A 20,640-nucleotide genomic window follows, 5' to 3' on the forward strand; every position below is an offset into this window, starting at 1 on the left:
TTCCTACAACCATAAAAACTCCACGACAGTTTCCTTTCCATAAGCTTTCTCAAGACAATTTTGGACATGCCTGGGAGCCACTGTGCTTGACTCAGAAAGCCTCACTGTGTAAGTGACACCTTTTCAGGCCCTCTTGGTGTGTGAGTCATGCCAGCAACCTTGGCATCAGAACAACCAAATTTTGGGTGGGAGCCCATCCCACTTCGGTGGGGCACTACAACACTCTTGAATCAATTCATGCTAACGATGAAATGAAATGCTTTCATGACCTTCAGAGAAACCCTCAAAGTTATAGTATTCAAAAAAGAAGACTGAAAGAATAGTTATAGTCTTCAAAAAAGAGAAAAGCTATGGTCTTCAAAAAAAGACAACATATGATGATGGTATGTGATCCCCCCGTCAGAAATCTGTCCTTTATTTTGCATGGCCATTTTTTTTTTCTATTAAAAATAGAGAAGGACTAAGTTAACATATGTTTGGGACAGGAGTCACATAACTTTAATGCATTTTTAGGTCACTTTAACAGTTGGTATTTTTTCACATTTAAAATTTTTCTTAGATGGACAATATTTCTCTATATCTAAACTTTGGCACTGCTGACATTTGGGGCTGGGTGATTCTCTTTGGGGGGCTGCCCTGCACTTTCTGGGATGTTTAGCAGCATCCCTGATCTCTACAAGGGATACCCACAGCCTCCTCCAGCTGTGACAACCAAAGATGTCTCCAGATATCAAATGTACCTTGGAACAAAATCACACCTGGTTGAGAACCATTGCTCTATATTCATTCCACAAAGAAACAGGACTTTCCTGATAAGAACAAACATGGACCATGTTCTTTGCAGTCCCAGGGGAAGAGAGAAGGAAAAAATAAAAAGCCATGAGGCTATGTATATCCCAATGCAAGCAAGCAAAATCTATAATAAATTGCAATTATATCTTCAAATCTCTCTTTCCACTCTTAAACTAATTTAGACTCATCCCCAGAATTGCTTACACGCCATAAAGATGACTCGTTATAGTTTATAAAATCTTTTTTAAAAAATTGACTACTCAGTTCCTTATACGAAAATGCTTGTCCCTTGTCTAAAAAACTTAGATTTGGCTGCAGTGACCACTGTGATTTTCCAAAAATATCACACAGCATAATATATGCACTTCATGTATCCCAAAAACACAGAGCATGTTAACAGTTGTTTACATGATGGACATGGACAATAGTCTCCTTAATGGAACACATATCCACATTTAATCCATTATTCGTTTGTAAATAGCACCAAACACTTGGTTATAACACAAAGCCAATTTAGTGCCTAGAGTCCTTATCCTGTCAATGAGTTCTTCAGGAAGGACAGGTCATAGCTTATACTGACTATAATAATTTTATTGTAATTTGGAGATAACAATTGATGCTTAGTATGTCTTTAGGATTTAGGGGCAGAGAAAACTCCCAGAGTCGGAATTGGGAAGAGAAAGACAAATCACGTTGCAAGTATGGCATTTGACAATCCAGCCTCTATTAATAACTAGCATACACTATTGGTCCTCCGTTCCTCGGTATTCAAATACTAAAAAACGAAGAATGCATGAACAGGCATGCTAATCAATTAGATGAAACATGCTATGTTCTAGTCACAAATATAGATCTAAATTTTAAAAGCATAACTTCAGTTCTCCTAATTCTTTTCCCCATCAACATTAAGAAGATCTAAGTGCTTATGAATCTGACACCAATCATTTCAGAATCCAAGGAGCACTGACCTCGGCTTTAATTTTGTTGTCTCCAAAACAGAGGTGTTGCAAGTAGGCTGCTGCGTTAGACTGGACCGAGGGAAACTGGTGCTGCAACATCTGAATCACTTCCGGCAGTTCCGGGTCTCTCCATCCAAATTCTCTGAAAAAAAGGTAAGAAGGGGGGAGAATATGAGAGAGAAATCCTACCACACTGTTAACACATGGTTAGCTCGTGTATGAAATGTACCTGACTCTAAAAGAAAATATTTCACAAATGACTGTTCTGGTTTTCTTACATGCAGACCCATTTAAGGGGATTTGGAAGAGATTCCCTTGAGTAAATAGTTTTCTTTCTTTTCTTTTCTTTTCTTTTTTTTAGACAGAATCTCACTCTGTCTCCCAGGCTGGAGTGCAGTGGAGCGATCTCAGCTCACTGCAAGCTCCGCCTCCCGGGTTCACGCCATTCTCCTGCCACAGCCTCCCAAGTAGCTGGGACTACAGGCACCCACCACCACGCCTGGCCAATTTTTTGTATTTTTAGTAGAGACGCAGTTTCACTGTGTTAGCCAGGATGATCTCGATCTCCTGACCTCGTGATCCGCCCACCTCGGCCTCCCAAAATGCTGGGATTACAGGCGTGAGCCAGCGCGCCCAGCCTAGTAAATAGTTTTCAAGTGCAAACGTGTATACTACATATATTGGTTTTATAGATTATATATACAGATCAATCTATCAACTGAAGTTACATGTTAATAAAGATTATGAAAAAATAACCTAAAATAGCATACGATTTTAATATACACATTTTCATTTAAGCTTGAGTGGATTATTCATTTATTTATTTTTAACTTTTTTAAGAGATGGGGTCTTACTGTGTCACCCAGGCTGGAGTGCAGGGGCATAATTATAGCTCACCGCAGCCTCAAACTCCTGGGCTCAGGCGATCCTCCCACCTCAGCCTCCCAAATAGCTGGGGTTACAGGCGTGTGTCACCATGTCCGTCTTAAATGGATCAGGTATAGAGGTCATATCTATTCTAGTATATTGTTTCAACAGTCTGATTCAGGCACAGGATTAAGCTAAATTATCAGAGAAGAGAAAACAGAATTGGATGAGTCCAATCCAAAATGTTGTGATAGCAGCCAATGTTTATATCATTATTATTTTTATTACTGTTGTTATTTTCACAATCTCTTCTTTAAAAATAGACAGGGGCCTACATGATTCTCTGGGGATAAAAATGTAATAACATAATGACTTTATAAAAGGAAATTATTTATTTAAAAAGCTAGAATTATTTGCAGAATGTTAATACATTTCATGCATTGCACTTTTTTTTTTCCTGTCTCCTGCTTTTTACATCTGAGCTACTCCAAGAAGCTGGTTGTCATCTTAAGCAATATGGTTTAAAATATTTAAGTCCATTCTAAAACATTATCTTGATTGTACTGTCATACAAAGAAATATTCTTTTATTAAATCTCTCCACTCAACCAGTTAGACCATGCTGCTAACAGGACCAACTGTATGAATTCTATCCCTGCAGCAGGGAACCCATTTTTAACAGAGAAATAAAATAGCAACCTCCAAGACCACAGGTAAAAACTTGACCCCACAAGCCACCAAAGGGCACTATTTATCCAAAGGACAGGCTGGAAGAGAAATGAGCCAGTTCTGCAACCACCTCTATTCCTCACGAAACAACTCAAAAGCATACATCCTATCAATGCCAGGTCGATGCTGTCATCTGGGAAGAGAAGACATGAAAAATGGGACAGAGAAGGAACAGACAAAGGTTAAAAGTGTCCTCAAAGATTTTAAACTCTTCTCTTTATCTTTCCTTTATCACAACTGGTAGAGGTTGTCAAGCAAACCTTGAAACATGTTGGTGCTTCCTTTACAGCAAGTGAATAAAATATGAAATAGAATACCTCTTGAAATGGCTTCGTTTTTATTGGAAAGATAAAGCATTCTATTTAATGTGCACTGAGCATTTTATAAATTTACATACAGTCAGACAGATTATATATACACACTCAGATATATATATACTCATTATATATATACACACAGATATACATACACACTATATATACACACACACACACATACTCAGAAAGACATACAGTATAATAATATACTTGTGAAGAAACCTACTCAAGTGATTGCTGATAATGAACAAACTATTGAATCCTTCTTGGCTATGTGATCACAGTAGAAAACAATCATAGAATTAAAAATGTAAAGCCTGTTTTTCTTTCAAATTTAATTTCTTTTGTTTTATAATTCTAAACCATGTCTGCAAGGCTCAGATAGCACAGTCCTTCTTATAAAAGTAGCCCTCTAGAATTATATTCTTTATGCAAATTAATTCAAAATCTACTAAATACCTGTAAATTAAAATTAGGAGTGTGGAGACACTGGATGGCTAAGATGAATTCAGGTAAACCTATGCTTTCGGAAAGTGATTAATAAAGGATTCATTTTAATCTGCTTTATTAACCAGTCAGGAATTGCTCTATTAGGTGATGGCTTACACGGCATATGCCAAGTGCACCTTTTGAACAAGAACCCTAGGGAACAGGTTTAGGGGCTCTTTGCACACATGCGTGCACCTGTGCACATGTGCTTGCACACACCCTCCTCAAACTCAGACAGGAAGGATGAACATTCCAAAGACTCATGAGTGCAGAAGGGATCCACGTCCCTCACACTAGGTCAAAAGAAAGGCTGCTGCCAGCTCTGCCCTGTCCCCAACCCCAAAACCTCTGGAATCCCAAGCATCCCTTCCCTCCCCACTTCTGTTCTCCCAGACCTCACCTTCACTCTGCTGACCTGCAAGTCTCTTTCCACTTCCCAATCACCACTCTTCCCACCTGAGGCATTTAAATACATTTAAATACGCAGATACGCACACGTGATTGTGCTACTTTCCTGCTCCACACCCTACTATGGCTCCCACCATCCTTGAGAGTCTAAGACACTCCCATGACCTTGGAGGCCTTGCTGGGCTCGCCCACTCCTGCCTTGCAGGCTTCTGCCTGGCCCTGGCCTGCCTCAGCTCCTGTCCTCCTGTCCCCTGGCCTGCCTGGCCCAGTGGCCTCTCACCCAAATGCGGGGCCTCAGGCTGTTTACAACTTCCTCGGGGAATCCCGTCCCAACTCCTATCCACGCAATGCCCAGTGGAGGATGACACCGTCATGCTGTGGGCCATGAGGTGACCATCTCTCGTTTCACTCTGGTAGGCTCTGAGGCCAGGGCCCCAACTCTGTTGGTCATCTTTGTCAGCTGGCTCCTACAGTTCTCCCTGACACCAGATGGACTCCACATAAACGTGTTTTGAAAGAATGAAGGTGCTAACGAATGAAGAAAGGCCTTGGACAGGGACAGTGTTTCCACAGTTCTACCAGTGACTCTCAGAAGAGCAAGAGTCATTCCTAGATTAGCCACACAACACACACACACACCCCCAACACACACACACCCAACACACACACACTCTCACACACACCCAACACACACTCTCACACACACACAACCAACACACACACTCAAACACACACCCAACACACATACACCCAACACATTCACAAACACCCAACACACACACTCTCACACACCCAACACACACACTGACACACTCACACACCCAACATACACACACCCAACACACACACCCAACACACACTCACACACTCAAACACACACCCAACACACACACCCAACACACTCACACCCAACACACACCCAAAACACACACACACAACACACACCCAACACACACACTCAAAACACACACCCAACACACACATATACTCAGCACACACACACCCAACACACACACCCCAACACACATGTACATACACACCAAACACACACACCCAACACCCAATACACACATCCAACATGCACACACAGACACCCAACACACACACACCCAAAACACACATACACTCAGCACACACCCAACACACACACATCCAACAGACAAATACACTCAGCACACACCCCCCAACCCCCACACACCCAACACACATACACTCAGCACACACACCCCCAACACACACCCAACACATACACTCAGCACATACACCCCAACCCACACACACCCAAAACACATACTCAGCACACACATCCCCAACACACCCAACACACACACTGAGCACACACACACCCCACATACACACAACACACACACACATACCCAATACATATACACCCACATCATGCACACACACCCAACACACACACCACACACACCCAACACACACACACACCCCAACACACAGGCACACACACCACACACACCTAACACCCAACACACACACACCCAATACACACACCCAACATGCACACACACACACCCCCAACACGCTCAAACACACCCAACATACACTCACACACCCAACACACACACACACACACACACACAGAGGAGTCCTTCTCCATGCTGCTAACCTGAGCAGCCTTCTCTATGCCTCCATCGCATCTCACAACTCTGTGGCTTAGACTCTCCAGTGGCTTCCCACTGCACTTAGACAACAATCTGTGAGGGTGACGTGAAGGTGCAACATTTATGGGGAGCAACTCTGGGGCACAGTGAAAGGGAGTGAAGGAGAAAAAGCCCAGATCATTAAGCCAGACAAGACTGGAAGGTGAACGTAAGTTCGCATTCAGATCCTCTGGCCTTAAACCAGCTTCCCAGAAATTGGGTTGGAGTTGATTGTGTCTCCAGGCAGTTGACTTCTGGTTTATTCTAATTGGCAGTCCCTCAGGACTCAGTCACTGCAGCAGTTACCCACTAAGAAAAGACTAATCTTTTCAAATGTTCTCCTCAATTTCACAAAATAGATGCTAAAAGAGCACCCTCCAGCAGAAAGTCTGGGGGAATGATTTATCTCCAAGGCTCTTTTTCTATAACAGTTTTGTTTCGCTTAGATGAGATTCCGTTTGGTTTTCTTTTTGCTGATCATGGAGATATACCCCAGAGAAATAGCAGCAGGCCTGCAGAAAATAGTCTGTCTGGATCATTTTGGCCAGAATTCAGTGTATAGTATGGTTTCTTCACATAAGGTCTTAATCATTAAGGACAAAGAGGATCCTGTAAGACAAAAAAGTTCTGGAAAGAACAAATACCAGAGGAGGGAACAGCACCTGCCAAGGTGTGGAGTCACCGGGGGTGGGGGGTCGGTTATTTGGGAAAGGGGAGCCATTCAGCATGTCTGGGGCATGGCTCTGAAGGGGATGGGGGCCTCCAGAGAGGACGGCTGTCTGGGAACAGGGGGAGTTGGAGCAGGGGCTGGAAAGCAAGTTTGAGATGAGATCATGAAAGATCATTCATTCAAATACAAAAAAATCTGGACCTGGTCTGTGGATACTATTGTGAAAAAGAAATCGAGTAAGATTTGTTTAGAATTACACAACAGGAAGATAATAATCTCCAGTAATAATGTGAGCACATACTAAAAGTCAGTCGCCAAGATTCTCTGGTCACACACTTTAATGTTCTAAACCTTAACGAACATTGTGTGGTTTATTTTCATCTTACAGAAGAGGCAACTTAAGGTGTTATTGAACTTAAGTGATGAAGCTGGAATAAAATTCTAGTTGTCTCTTCTCGAAGCCATAAATATAGCCATAAAACTATGTTGCCTGCTATAATCATTCTGTTGAAATAATGTCTAAAACAGTGATTTTAAAAAGACAATGTCTAAAGAATAAATAGTGTCTAAAACAGTGCCCCTCCGAGGACATTTAGCAAAGCCTGAAGACAGTTTTGGATGGCACCCGTGGAAGGCGCTGCTGGCATCCAGTGGGTAGAGGCCAGGGAAGCAGCCAACCTTATGCAGTGCACAGGACAGTCCCCACAACAAAGAATTATGGGTTCCCAAATGCCACCAGAGCCCGAGTTGAGAAGCTCTGGTCTCAACATGTACTGTATTTGATTAGTTTTGTTGAGCAAGGATGTTGTAAATCTTTCCCTCCTTGACTGTTGTACTAGAATGAGCACAGGATTTGGCATCAGAATACCTGTCAAGAAGTTCAGAATTTGAACATCTGGCTCTGTCCCTTTTATCCCATAAATACAGGACAGTCCCTTAGATCTTGCTGGCCTTGGTTTCCATGGATCAATATATAAAGAATAATACCACCTATTTTACTGCATTTCTCTTAAAATGCCAAAATAAAATAATATATATGAAAGTACTTGATCAACTACTAAGAGCTAGATATTTTCTAGTAATTTTTACTTTAAGACTGCCAAAAGGGATACATTTCTCTTAAAATCTATGTAATACCGCTGAAGGTTTTATAAACCTTATAACCTTTCACTGATATGTATTCATTTAGACATTATACTTATTTGAAGAACTCTTAGTGTAAAGGGAGACACTGCTTTAGCTAGCAGTACAATTTGCCCTTTCAAAATAATTTCCTTTCTTCCTAACTCCCCTTGGGAGGCAGTGTGCTAGAGTGGGAAATGGTCTTTGGATGCAACCAGACCTGGTTCGAATCCTGCTCCGCCATTAACTGTCTCTGCAGCCTTGGGCTTGGGTCTGAGTCTTGCTGGCTGGCAGGGAGGTGCTCACTGTGTAGATGAACATCGAGTCCATCTGTCCCACTGAGATAAAAATTCCTACCTGGGAGTATTATTGGGATGATTAGAAATAATATATGTGAACCCCTTAGAGCAGTGGCTGGCACCCAGCATGGGCTCTCTAGAAATGTCAGGTATTGCATATAACTAAGAAGAGGAGAAATGAGAACCCTCTACAATTTCCCACAGTAGCCAAACTTGTAACTCTCATTTGTGACTGGGCTTCACTTTAGAAATGTTAATGGAAATGGGGATATGCAAATGTAACCTTTTCTCCATTAAAACTTGTCACACAGGCCCACAATATTGTGAGTAAATCCTCACTCTTACATGGGCTATCTGAGTTGTTAAAATCACAATGCTCAGCACAGCTAAACAGCCAACAGTTCATGACTATGTTCAACAGTTCATGACTGTTCTGCTGGTACGGAAACCAAAAAGTTGATGCATTGTCACAATATCTTATCAAGCTTCCCCATTGAAAAGAGTCCCAGGACAACTAGAATCCTCATAATTTCACACTATTTTCAGCAAAGCTTTATGGTGGCAGACATGGCTCACTTTGATTGCAGTCTAAACTATTTCCATTGAGGGCAGGGCTGTGTGGACATTATTAAAATGTATGATAATTTTAATCCTTTAGAAACTCTAAACTCAAAATGTTTTAAAGACTGTACCGATTTTGACTTTCATATTTAGAGTCAAGAGGAAGTAGGTGATTTTGTTTTTCATTTGGGCTTGTTGATGTAGTTAGGAAGGGTGCAGGGGTGATGGTCATAAGAAAGTTAGATAGATTTTTTTAAAGAACAAAATGGAGATATTTACATTCTTGTTGACCAAAGAGAACTTATTCAACAATTAACATATAAAAGTATTAATATCTTAATCCTCATTCCTGGATAGTTTGTAACCAAAAACAAAAAGCTGTCCTATACAATTTTTTTTTTTTTTTTTTTGAGACAGTCTCACTCTATTGCCCAGGCTGGAGTGCAGTGGTGCAATCTCGGCTCACTGCAACCTCCACCTCCCAAGTTCAAGTGATTCTCCTGCCTCAGCCTCCTGAGTTGCTTGGATTACAGGCACCCACCACCACACCTGGCTAATTTTTGTATTTTTAGTAGAGACAAGGTTTTGCCATATTGGCCAGGCTGGTCTTGAACTCCTGACCTCAAGTGATCCACCCACCTTGACCTCCCAAAGTGCTGCAATTACAGGCATGAACCACGGCGCCCGGCCTGTCCTATAAAATTAATCACATTTTTTCAAAACACCAACATGGCTTTTATATAAACAATAGCACTAGAATTATGACTATCCGGAAAGTAAGCTCAATGGTTATACCATTTTTAAGGAAGAAATGGCCTTCTCCAAGCATATGCTAAGAAAAATTAATTCCCCAAACTGTATCATAAACATTAATTCATTCAACCATGATTTCTGGTCCTGGCCTCATGATGGAGCAGCCACAGATCTCCCTGGAGACGTGCTCAGCTCATGGGGGACTAGAAGGTGCTCCACCCAGGCAGCAGCTCCTCCTTCCAATCAGATATTCCCTTCTCATATGAAATTTGTATTATTAATTATACCCAAGTTTTCACAAAAGATTGAGGCAACTCAGACAAATTATATATGAGATAAGATGACAAAACAGAAATGAAAAATCAAGTACACAAAAGAGAGAGAATTCAAATGTTATAAACACAGGGTCAGCATTCATGCCTGATTTGCATCAAATTTGATTATTTCCTTACAAGTAGCCCTGACAACAGGAGAGAAATGAACAAAGGCGAGAAGGGGCTATTCCTGTTCATTCAGTGAAAGCACAGAATCCCCACTGGGAAATTAGGGGGCAGGGATCTGAGACCTTTTCTACCTGTCCCTATATTTGTGATAAAGACTCTGGTTAGGACACTGGGAAAGACTGAAGAGTGGCCCCCAACGTTATCCAGGTCCTAGTCCCTAGAATCTGCTAAAGCTGCCTTCTATGGCCAAATGGACTTTGCAGATGTGATTCAGTATCCTGAGATGGGAGATGATCCCCGGTTATCCAGTGGGCCCTAAATGCCATCATAAGTGTCCTAAGAAGAGGGAGGCAGAGGGAGACTGGACGCAGAAGAGGGCAATGTAACACTGACGCACGAGGCCATGCTGCTGTGCTGAGCATGGAGGAGGGGGCCACGAGCCAAGGGGTGCAAGGAATGCAGCTCTACAAGCTGGAAAAGGCCAGGACAGTTTCCCCTAGAACCTCTAAAGGGAGCCTGGCAGTACAGACACCTTGACTGCAACACAATGAATTTCTGTTGGATTTCTGGCCTCCAGAACTGTATGAGAATAAATGTGTGTTGTTTTAAGCCACCAGTTTTGTGTTAATCTGTATTAGCAGCAGCAGGAATCTAACACAGAAGCCCATCTGACCCCAGGACACGGCCCTTTTAAGCCTGGAAAGAGACCACCCCACTAGGGCAAGAAGGTGAGAGAGGCCAAGAAGCACCACCTCTGATTCCAATTTGGAGAGTCTTCGATGTGACTTTTGATTATGAGGCCGACTCTTCCATTGATTTACTCTGACTTTCTGACCACCTCTTGTTCATCTAAGAGTTGGAAATGCAATTTCCCTGAGCTTCGGCTTATTTCAGTAGGGCCCAGTAGCTTTCACCTCTTGCCATGTTCCTCCAGGCTGCCTGCCTGTTTTGTCTAAGGATTCAGTCAGGAAACCTCTCACTCCTCCAAACAACGTTTAATGGCCACTGCGTGTTTGTCCAATGGAATACAGTGTTGAATGGAGCAAAGGTTCCTATTCTTGGGGAGCTGACTTTCGATTGGTCACTGGTCATTAAAATTATTAAAAGAGCAGAATGTACTATTTGTCAGATAGTGATACAAATGTAGTGGGTTGAAGAGTGTCTCCCAGAATTCATGTCCTCCTGGAACCTTAGAACGTGACCTTATTTGGAAATAGGATCTTTGCAGATGTAATTGAGGTAAGGATGGAAATGAGATCCGACTGGATTGGGGTGGCCCCTGAGTCAAAAGAGAGTGCCCTCATAAGAGACAAAGGAAGACACAGACACAGAGAGAGGCAATGTGAAGAGGAAGGCAGGGGCTGGAGTGATGCAGCCACAAGCCCAGGGACACCGAGGATTCTGGGCACCACCAGAAGCGAGAAGAGGGGCAGGACTCTCCCTCAGCACCTCTGGAGAGACGCTACACTGCTCACACCATGATTTTGGTCTGGCAGAATCAATTTCTGTTGTTTTGGGCCACCCAGTTGGTGGTGCTTTGCTATGGCCACCACCAGGAAACTCATACAAGTTGGATGGGAAAGTAAAGCCAAGTAGAGACAGGGACACGACAGTCTGTGTGTCTGTAGGTGGGCGGGGGGTGAGGGGTGGTTATTATAAATACAGAGGCCAGGGGAGACTGCTCCAAGAAGGTGACACCGGAGCTGAGTGGAGGGAACATTCCAGAACAGGAAAACGGAAGTAACAAGCCTCTGAGGCAGGAGTGTGCCTGGCACGTCAGACAAGAGGTAAGAAGGTCACGGTGTGAAGAGAAGTGAGTCCCGGGCCCTACTGGGAGACCAACAGGGGGCCCTGATGTGTCCGACATCGCAGGCCTCTGGCTTCTGCTCCAAGACATAGGGAAGCCACTGGAACGCTGGGATCTGACTCACATTCTTAAAAGATCCCTTTGACGGTGGCTGCCTGGATGTGTGCATCTATTGACTCTCATAAACTGCAGGCCTAAAATCGTGCATTTCTTGGGTATCAATTATACCTAGATGATGCTGAGTTCTGGAAAAGGCCCCCGCTGGATGCTAGGTTAAGAACAGATTCTGAGGGGCGGGGCAGGAGCTGAGAGCAGTTGGGTGCAGATGGTGGCTCAGCCCCAGCAGGGACAGAGGGTGTTGAGAAGCACGGGCAGTCTGGATGCCCTTTGAAGGTAGAGCCTGCAGGAATTCCTGGAGGGGTGCATTTGAGTGTGAGAAAAGAAAGAGGCCCTCTGTGAGCCCCTATGCAAAGCCTACTCCACGCCTCCCACCCATATCACTGGGGGCCTGGGCCCACTGCGCAGGTTAGTCAGGGAAGGCCACCTTGTGGGGACTGTGGGGACTGGGATCTCTTGTTTCACAATTAGAAGGAACAATTTCAACTAGCAAGTTTTCTCCTGGCTGGTAAAGTGAAGAGAGAAAACAGTAAAATGATGAGAAAATTGGCTATTTCTGAACTATTATGGATACTAAGTGCCTTAATCTTAGTCAAGCAATGGGCTTCTTCTCTGAATTCAATTTATTAGAAGTTAGGGGTGAGGAATGATGTAAAATGATTAGCCCCAATTTATGCTAATAGTTATCAAATTTAATTACATGTAGCTTAAATATTAACAAATTTCTGCTTCTATATAGAATATTTAGGTCCTTTAGAAGACATAAATATTCTTAAAGACCATTAGATTACAATGGATATCATCAATTATGTCATAATACCTATGCAATATCCAATTAACTTTAAAACAGCATTTATTCATTCATTAATGCAACTAGACTTTTTCAATAAGAATATGCTACAAAATGGAAAAAATAACCTCAAACATGTAAGAATTTAGTTGCCCTGGAAATTCTAACAGGTTCTGTCTGGTGGTAACAGCCCAAGGGAAAAAATACAAATTAGTGTCCATAAACTTTACCTTGTAAAGCATGATGACTTTATAGAAAATGTTTATGTTCACCACTATGTATCTTTCTTAAAATTAACAGCCCGTGATGTTTCTTAGAAAATCACCTGGAGCTGTGAACCTGGAGCGTAAATAAGAGGGAAGGGATTTGAGGCCCAAAATACTCGGATCAGGAGATTTAAGAACATTTGAGCAGTGGTTTTTACTTTGTTGATATCAGGGTAAGATCAGAATTTTGCCTCAGGATTAGATTAAGAATTTGAGAAAACCACAAAGGCCTTGGTCACCCTCAAAATGTTTTATTATACATACATATATATATATATGTGCATGTGGGCACATGTGTATGTATATGTGCAGATCTGTGTGTATAATATATAGTGTGTAGATATTATATATGTATAATACATATAGTATGTGTGTATGTTTGTACTTATGCACACATATAATGCATATATACACATATAATATACATATTACAGGAAACTTGATACATAGACTTAAAATACATTGTGTATAAACCATAGACTAGAGCACACTTTCTTATAAATTAGGTAACCATACCACTTGACAATTGTCCCTGAGAAAAATATAAATGGTGCACTTGATGAATCTCTTTATGAAAACTTAACTTCTGATAGAAGCCACAATGATACAGGTAGATGCATTCTAATAACAAGAACACCATCTCTTGAGATTCCACACTAAGCTCTGTGTTTCTGGAAGTGAGAACCTGTCCCGAAGTACCTGTCACAGTGTCTTTACAATGTGAACCATGAACACATACTTTGGGGCTGATGGTTTACCGGAGTCTAGTCTTGGCTAGAACATGATTTAACAATATCCATTTTTGGTTTTCATCATCATCACCTTATCTTAGTTCTTCGAAGAATGCCAACTTAATTTATCTCAGATAATATTGAGCAGAGATACTTCCTCTAAAGAAAATCTTAATAGAATCTAACAAAATGTGGTCTAATTTGGTCTAACATTTGGTCGCTGTGCTCTCCAAAGCTGTCAGCCTCTAGTACCAAACACTGGTTCCTGCCCTCAGATTGTAGTGGGTAACACACTGGGAGCAGAATTATCTACCAGAAAAAGCCTGTTATCTAAGAAGGAAGAGGGTACTCCTTGTTCTTGTTTTATGGGTTCATTTCCTGATAGGCCATGTGGCGTGGCATTCAGGAAGAGTGTACTTCAGAAACAAGCTGCTAGCAATGTCACTGCCATCCAACCGAGGGCATCAGGATCACACCTGTGTTTGAACCAAGTTGGGCTTATTGCTCGTAATAAGAAAGGACTCACACCATGGGAAACCATGGGACATATCAGTAAGAGGGCGTTGAATAGACTGACAAAATTTGACTTGTTTTGGGTGTCTTGGGAAGATTCAAAGGAGCAAGGCTTTGTTCTGGATTGGGTGCTACAAGGATGTAGGGGAAATTTCATGGTCGGGGGGCTTGAAGAATCTTATCTAGAAGGAGAAAAAACAGAGTAATGTTCAATCTGTGATTGGCCAAGAATGAGCAGTCATTCATATCAGCCAGGCTACTGTGAGTTGTGTGGTCATTTTTGTGGTTTAGGGACCATCATATTTTCTATTCATATTTACCATTCGTATTCATATTTGACACTTCAGTATAATTTTTGAGGAATGACTTCATGGATTACATTAGATTGTTTTAACCTGAAATACATTAGGAATGGGAGGAAAGCTTTTGAGTGTGGTTATTTTGCCGCTAGAATAGTACAAAAACAACAACAAAAAACCCAAAAATCTAAAGCCATTTAATTAGATCTAGTCATTAGTGTCCATGTCAAAAAAAAAACCAAAACACACTCATCTATGTGTATTGCTTCACTTTGTCCTTAAAGAAATCCTAAAGAACATATGAATATTTGGGCATATTCTTAATATGAGGATATAAAGGGCTGCAGTGTCCAAGTGTCCAGTCATAATTATTTCTCATTACTAGACATTAAAAGCAAAGCAATTCCATAGGGATTTTCTTTGATCATATTTCAGAGTACTTTGCTATAAAACTTTTAACTTACCTCCATTTCCAGAGTCTGCATTTCTTTAAATATAAAATGTGGAGAATATTTTCACCCTTCAGTTTGAATAAAATAACCAACAGTGGACCATGGGTGAAAAGGCTGTTGAAAGGCCCAACTATAGGTCATTGTCTTGGATGATTCTATATCTGTACAACTGAATACATAAGCAAGTTTTGTTTTCAAGTGCAACAATAATAAAAAATAACGTTGATTTCAATATAATGGTACCCAATTACCTTTCATTTCTACCCATTGATAAAGTCTTAGACTAGCCTTTTTCTTACTTCTGTGTCTGCTCAACTCTAAGTAGAATGTGTGTAATTAATTTGAAAATTAATTGAAAGTTTGCAGTGAATTTAAAGAGTGTTATCTTTCATTGCTGCCACAGATCTCTCTCTCTCTCTCTCTCTCTCTCTCTCTCTCTCTCTCTCTCTATATATATATATATATATTTTTTTTTTTTTTTAGAGACAGGGTCTTGCTCTGTTGCCTAGGTTGGGGTGTGGTGGTGGATCGTAGCTCACTGTAGCCTTGAATTCCTGAGCTGAAGTGATCCTCCTGTCTCAGCCTCCAAAGTAGCTAGTACTACAGGCACGCACCAATACACTCAGCTAGTTTTTAAATTTTTTCTACAGACAGGGTCTCACTAGGCTGCTCAGGCTGGTCTCCAACTCCGAGGCTCAAGTGATCCTTCTGCCTCAACCTCCCAAAGTGCTGGGATTACAAGCGTGAGCTTGTATGGGCACCAGGTTGGTCTTGAACTCCTAGGCTCAAGTGATCTGCCCGCCTCAGCCTCCCAAAGTGCTGGAATGACAGGCGTGAGCCACTGAGCCCAGCCTCTGTGACTTACTTCTTTCAGTCAACACTGTATTTTGAGGATTTGTCCACGTTGATGAGTTGAGCTGTAGTTTACTAATTTTCATTGCTGTATTTCACAACATCCCCTCCACTTCCCAAGCTGAAGGAGGAGGGGAAGGCAAAATTTGGGCACCCAGCCCATAGACCTTTATAATTTAAAATGAGGTAGAGGGGTACACAGGGCAGATGGAAGAAGTTTGACTACACCATAAAGACTAAGTGGCAGAGACACGTAGTTTTGTTCGTGCAAATAATAAATGCACCTATGATCTTTTTCACTAATTAAGAACGATGGTTTCTTTATTAAGCATTTTAAAAGTTCTATTTCCATAGCAGCAAACTGAAGCCACTAGGAAAAAAAAAGAACTTGGGTCTTTAAGAATGTTGGTTTATTATTTAAGTGTTGTACAGATTTATTTTTTATAAATCAAATATTTTTTATTTATGAGAAGTGACTGAACACAATTATTGGCCAGAGTGTTTCGGCTGCTTGACTTTATAGAACTTGAGTTTCCTGAACTTTATTGGTTCACAAACCTCTTCATGTTTCACCGGGTGCCCCCCAGGCCAAAATAAATGCCTGACAGTTCCATTTAGTAAGTTCTTAGGTATGAACAGCTTGAATCATCTACATCCTAACATGTCCGTGCTTTGGGGCACTGCACAACTTCTCAAAACTTGGAAGCAGACAATGCCATCTTCACATCCTCTCCTATGCTGATTGTCACTAGCACTTGCTTCATATCACAGAAACCTCTGAAAATCCTGGTATGCAAAGTGATGACATCATTGAAAGGAATGTGGCACAGCTGGATTTTGAAACTGAACTAATGGGAGCTCATGTTTCAACCTGGTTTCAAGATACCGTATTTATCTTGAAAATTTAAAATATCCCTCAGAATCCCTCGAATTTCCTGTGTTGCCCTGGGACACCTTGGCATATAGTTTGGAAACAGAGCAAACGAATCGTCCTCACGACAGCTGTGACCTAACCATTAATGAAAAACTTCAGCAAAATGAACAATTACTGGGAGAAGGGCAAATTATGTGTATATGAATAGGAAGTTCGTCTTGTAAAGTTTATACTCAGAATTTCAGAATTTCAATTAAGTGACACAGTAGCTAAGTAAAATAAATAAAAACTTGTAGTTTGGGAAAATAGACTTACACTCAATTTCTAAAAATTTGCTTATGTAAATGTTTTGAAATGTATCGTTTTATGACTTTGAAAGTCCTAAATCACAGCTTTCCTTAACAATTATTTATATATTTAAAAATACTATAAATTTTGGGGAAAACATCAGCATTTAGAATTGCTTTATCTTTTTTTACGTTAGCAAGAGTACAGTAGAATGAGATCTTGCAATGTTCATGACAAAAACACCATTTTAGTGGCAGTAGCATTACTGAAAATGCTTTATTATATTCAGCTTGTTCTTCACTGCATCAAATTGCTCTTAATGTCTTCAAACTTGTAAGTGAACTTAAGGAACCTCCTTCACACCCATTTGTTGCCCTTTCCCCAGATCCTTTGTTAGGCTGATATGGACTTAGACTACAGAATGAGAAATCAATGAGAGACTTGAGAGCCAGAGAAAGCAAACAAACTCAGTGATGTGAAAACTGCTGTCAGGTCAGTGTAACAAGCAGCTCTTTCTAGATTTCACTGCACTGCAGTGATCAGAAACTGGGGTGGGAGGGAGAATATACCTTAGTTCTATGTCTATAGACAACTACAGATTCAATAATCAGAGAGATTATCTCCTGTACATAACAATATTCTACAACAAGCACTGGCATAAGTTCATTTCTTACAAGTAGAAGTCAACATAATGCAAGCTCACATTTAAGGAGCATGTTCTGTGTTGCTAAGAACTGCTCTTATGCCTTCCTCACTTAATGTTCATCACATTCCCATCAGGGTGGTGCCATAAATATTCCATTTTATAGATGTAACATCTGCAGTATAGAGAGCTTCAGCCACTTGCTAGGAGTCTCAGAGATGATCAGGTGATGGAGGCAGAATTAACCACAGGCTCTCTTCAGAGCCCACAGTCTTACCCAGGTGGCTCACTGTCTCATCAAACACTTTTTGTTACTATTTTTATAAGCCGCTGCAAGTTGGGCACCAAAATGAATGTGTACCCCTCAGTGATTTCATTAGGATAAAGTAAAATTCATCTACTGTAGGATTAACACCATGTTTCTTATGGATCTTTCAATTATAATTGCCTTCTCCCCTCTAAATCAAGAGTTGTGTAATCTAAAAATAGCTGTATCTCACACAAAGATATTTTATGTTGCTGACTTTTATAAAGCAATGAACTGTTTGCAAATAAATATCTCTGCTATGCTTTCTCCATTTATAATCTCAGGCAACCTCAGTCTGAGGTTATTCCAGGGCCCAGGGTCAGGAGATGGAACAGAGAATAAAAGGTCATACCTGAAGAAAAAAAATCATCAGTGCTCTCAACCAGTTCTTACACCTCTCCTTTTCTTTTCTTTCATGATCTGTCTCTAAATTTTACTTGGCTTCTCACTGGGCCCCATTTGTTCAAATTCCTCCCAGATTTGTCATGTCCTGCCTTTCTCTGGCTTTTGTGAGTTACCTGTGATTTATTCAATTAAGGACTATTGATATGGTTTGGCTGTGTCCTCACTCAAATCTTATCTTGAATTGTAGCTCCCATAATTCCCGAGTTTGTGGGATGGATCTGGTGGAAGATAATTGAATCATGGGGCTGTTTCCCCCATACTATTTTCATGCTAGTGAATAAGTCTCACAAGATCTGATGATTTTATAGCAGTTTTCCCCTTTTGCTTGGCTCTCATTCTCTCTTGCCTGCCACCATGTAAGACATGCCTTTCACCTTCCACCATGATTGTGAGGCCTCCCCAGCCACATGGAACCGTAAGTCCATTAAACCTCTTTTTCTTTATAAATTACCCAGTCTTGGGTATGTCTTTATCAGCAGCGTGAAAACAGAATAATATAACGATGATGTAAAAATACAATAGACCATCTAGATATCTATGTCCATAAAGAGTTATGCTATTTGTTGGTGCAATAAATAAAACCTTCTGGATAAAATATTTTTCCTAATCTGTATTATTCTGCTCACCTTAGTGTTCTCCTGGCTTAAATCTCCCAAAAGGGAGTTGCTAAGCCAATCAAAATCTACTGGTTTGATTTGAAACAGATATTTTCTTTAAATAAGGTCTGATACAAAACACCTATCTTTCTGTACACTCAGTATATTTAATTTTTTATGTTTACTTACTTGGTGTAATCTATTGCCTTGACCCAAAACTATTTGTTATTTTTTATTACAATCCATTATGACTAAAAAAATGCTTTACATCAAATGGGTATTTAGAAAATGATGACTTTCTAGTCATCAAACTTAGTTGAAACATTGACTGGATTTTTAAAATTTACATAAATTACTGCAATTTTAACACACTCAGTTTAGCAGAGTGATGGGATTTACTAGTTGCTCAATAAACATTAGTAGTCAATCCACTTTTCTTCCCAGAGCCTGATTTTCAGACATCTTAAATGACTTGTGCAAAGTTGGTAAAAGAAGCTCCCATCACTTCAAGTTTCCCTGAATACATACCCTCTGCTCAATGCATAAAGCAAAGCCCACCCTATCCTGGCTGTGGTTCTCAGGAACTACATATCCAGGTAAAGGAAGCTGGATATGATACCTGAATGTGTCTGGGCACAAAAGAATAATTTAATCATAGGTAGAGCAAAGAACATGGTTCCTACCTTGCACAATAGAACTGGGAACTCTCAAATTTTCTGGTGCTCTTTAGGGAATGTTTTTGACTCCATTTGAATAGGTATCAGAGGTGCAGGCTGTGGTCAGAGGCAACATCTCCAAGAAGGCTTTCTTCTACTAGGTCAGAGGAAATGCCCATTTCCTAGGTTCTGAGAACATTCAGATTCACCGTACAACAGTGCATGTCAAAATTACAAAGTGGAAGACGGTCTAGAAATGTTTTTTACACTTCAAGAAGTATGAAATATATAAAATACTTTTCTGAGCTAGGAGAAACAGGTGTCACCCTTACTTTTAGACTTGCAAATTATAATGCACGGCAGCCTCCCTTCCCAACTAAGAATTATCTGGCCCAAAATCTCAGTAGTGCTGAGGCTGAGAAACCCTGGTGTATACTATATTATGCACATTTTGATAGCCCAGAACATAAACTGTAAGAGGCACTACATTAGGGCAAAACACTGTCAATTCAGACCAACATCTTTCTCTGAATAGGACCAAGGATTTGGGTTGCTGTTGTAATTTAAAATTTGTCTTTGGAGTCTTGCCAGAGCTACAGGTTTAGGGATGCATTTCAAAACATTTTCCCTCCATCTTCTATTATGTTTGTGTCATCTATGAGTTTTTTTCCTAAATATCCCTTGACTTGTTTATGTTTCAAGTCTTTACAACACACGAGACTTTAAATTTACTGCCTATTGTATGATTTAATACTTCCTTGTGGTAAATAGAAGAAGGGAAAAAGGTCTGAATTAACAATTCCTGGGGAAAAAAAACTCACTTCATGAAAAATGTCCATGCATCTCAGTTGCAGTGAGGACTTGTCACATCGGCCCATTTCTGCAACAGTTGGGCCTCCAGCTGTCTCTACACAACATTTCTGGAGAGCGGACTTTGCGCTGGTTTTGCACAGAGGCCGACTAGAACTTTTG

General features: G+C 40.8%; 1 protein-coding gene across 7 annotated transcripts in view; it reads right to left on the reverse strand.

The window, feature by feature from the left end:
* Positions 1-20,640, reverse strand: part of CTNND2 (catenin delta 2) — a 933,574-nt gene that overhangs the window by 261,599 nt on the left and 651,335 nt on the right. For all 7 annotated transcript variants that reach the window (XM_001147603.6, XM_016952954.3, XM_009448799.4 and 4 more), the window contains one exon: positions 1,761-1,893. In XM_001147603.6, coding sequence (XP_001147603.3) covers positions 1,761-1,893 — 133 coding nt within the window. The remainder of the gene's footprint in view (positions 1-1,760; positions 1,894-20,640) is intronic.

Source organism: Pan troglodytes, chromosome 4, assembly GCF_028858775.2.
Source record: "Pan troglodytes isolate AG18354 chromosome 4, NHGRI_mPanTro3-v2.0_pri, whole genome shotgun sequence".
Taxonomy (NCBI): domain Eukaryota; kingdom Metazoa; phylum Chordata; class Mammalia; order Primates; family Hominidae; genus Pan; species Pan troglodytes.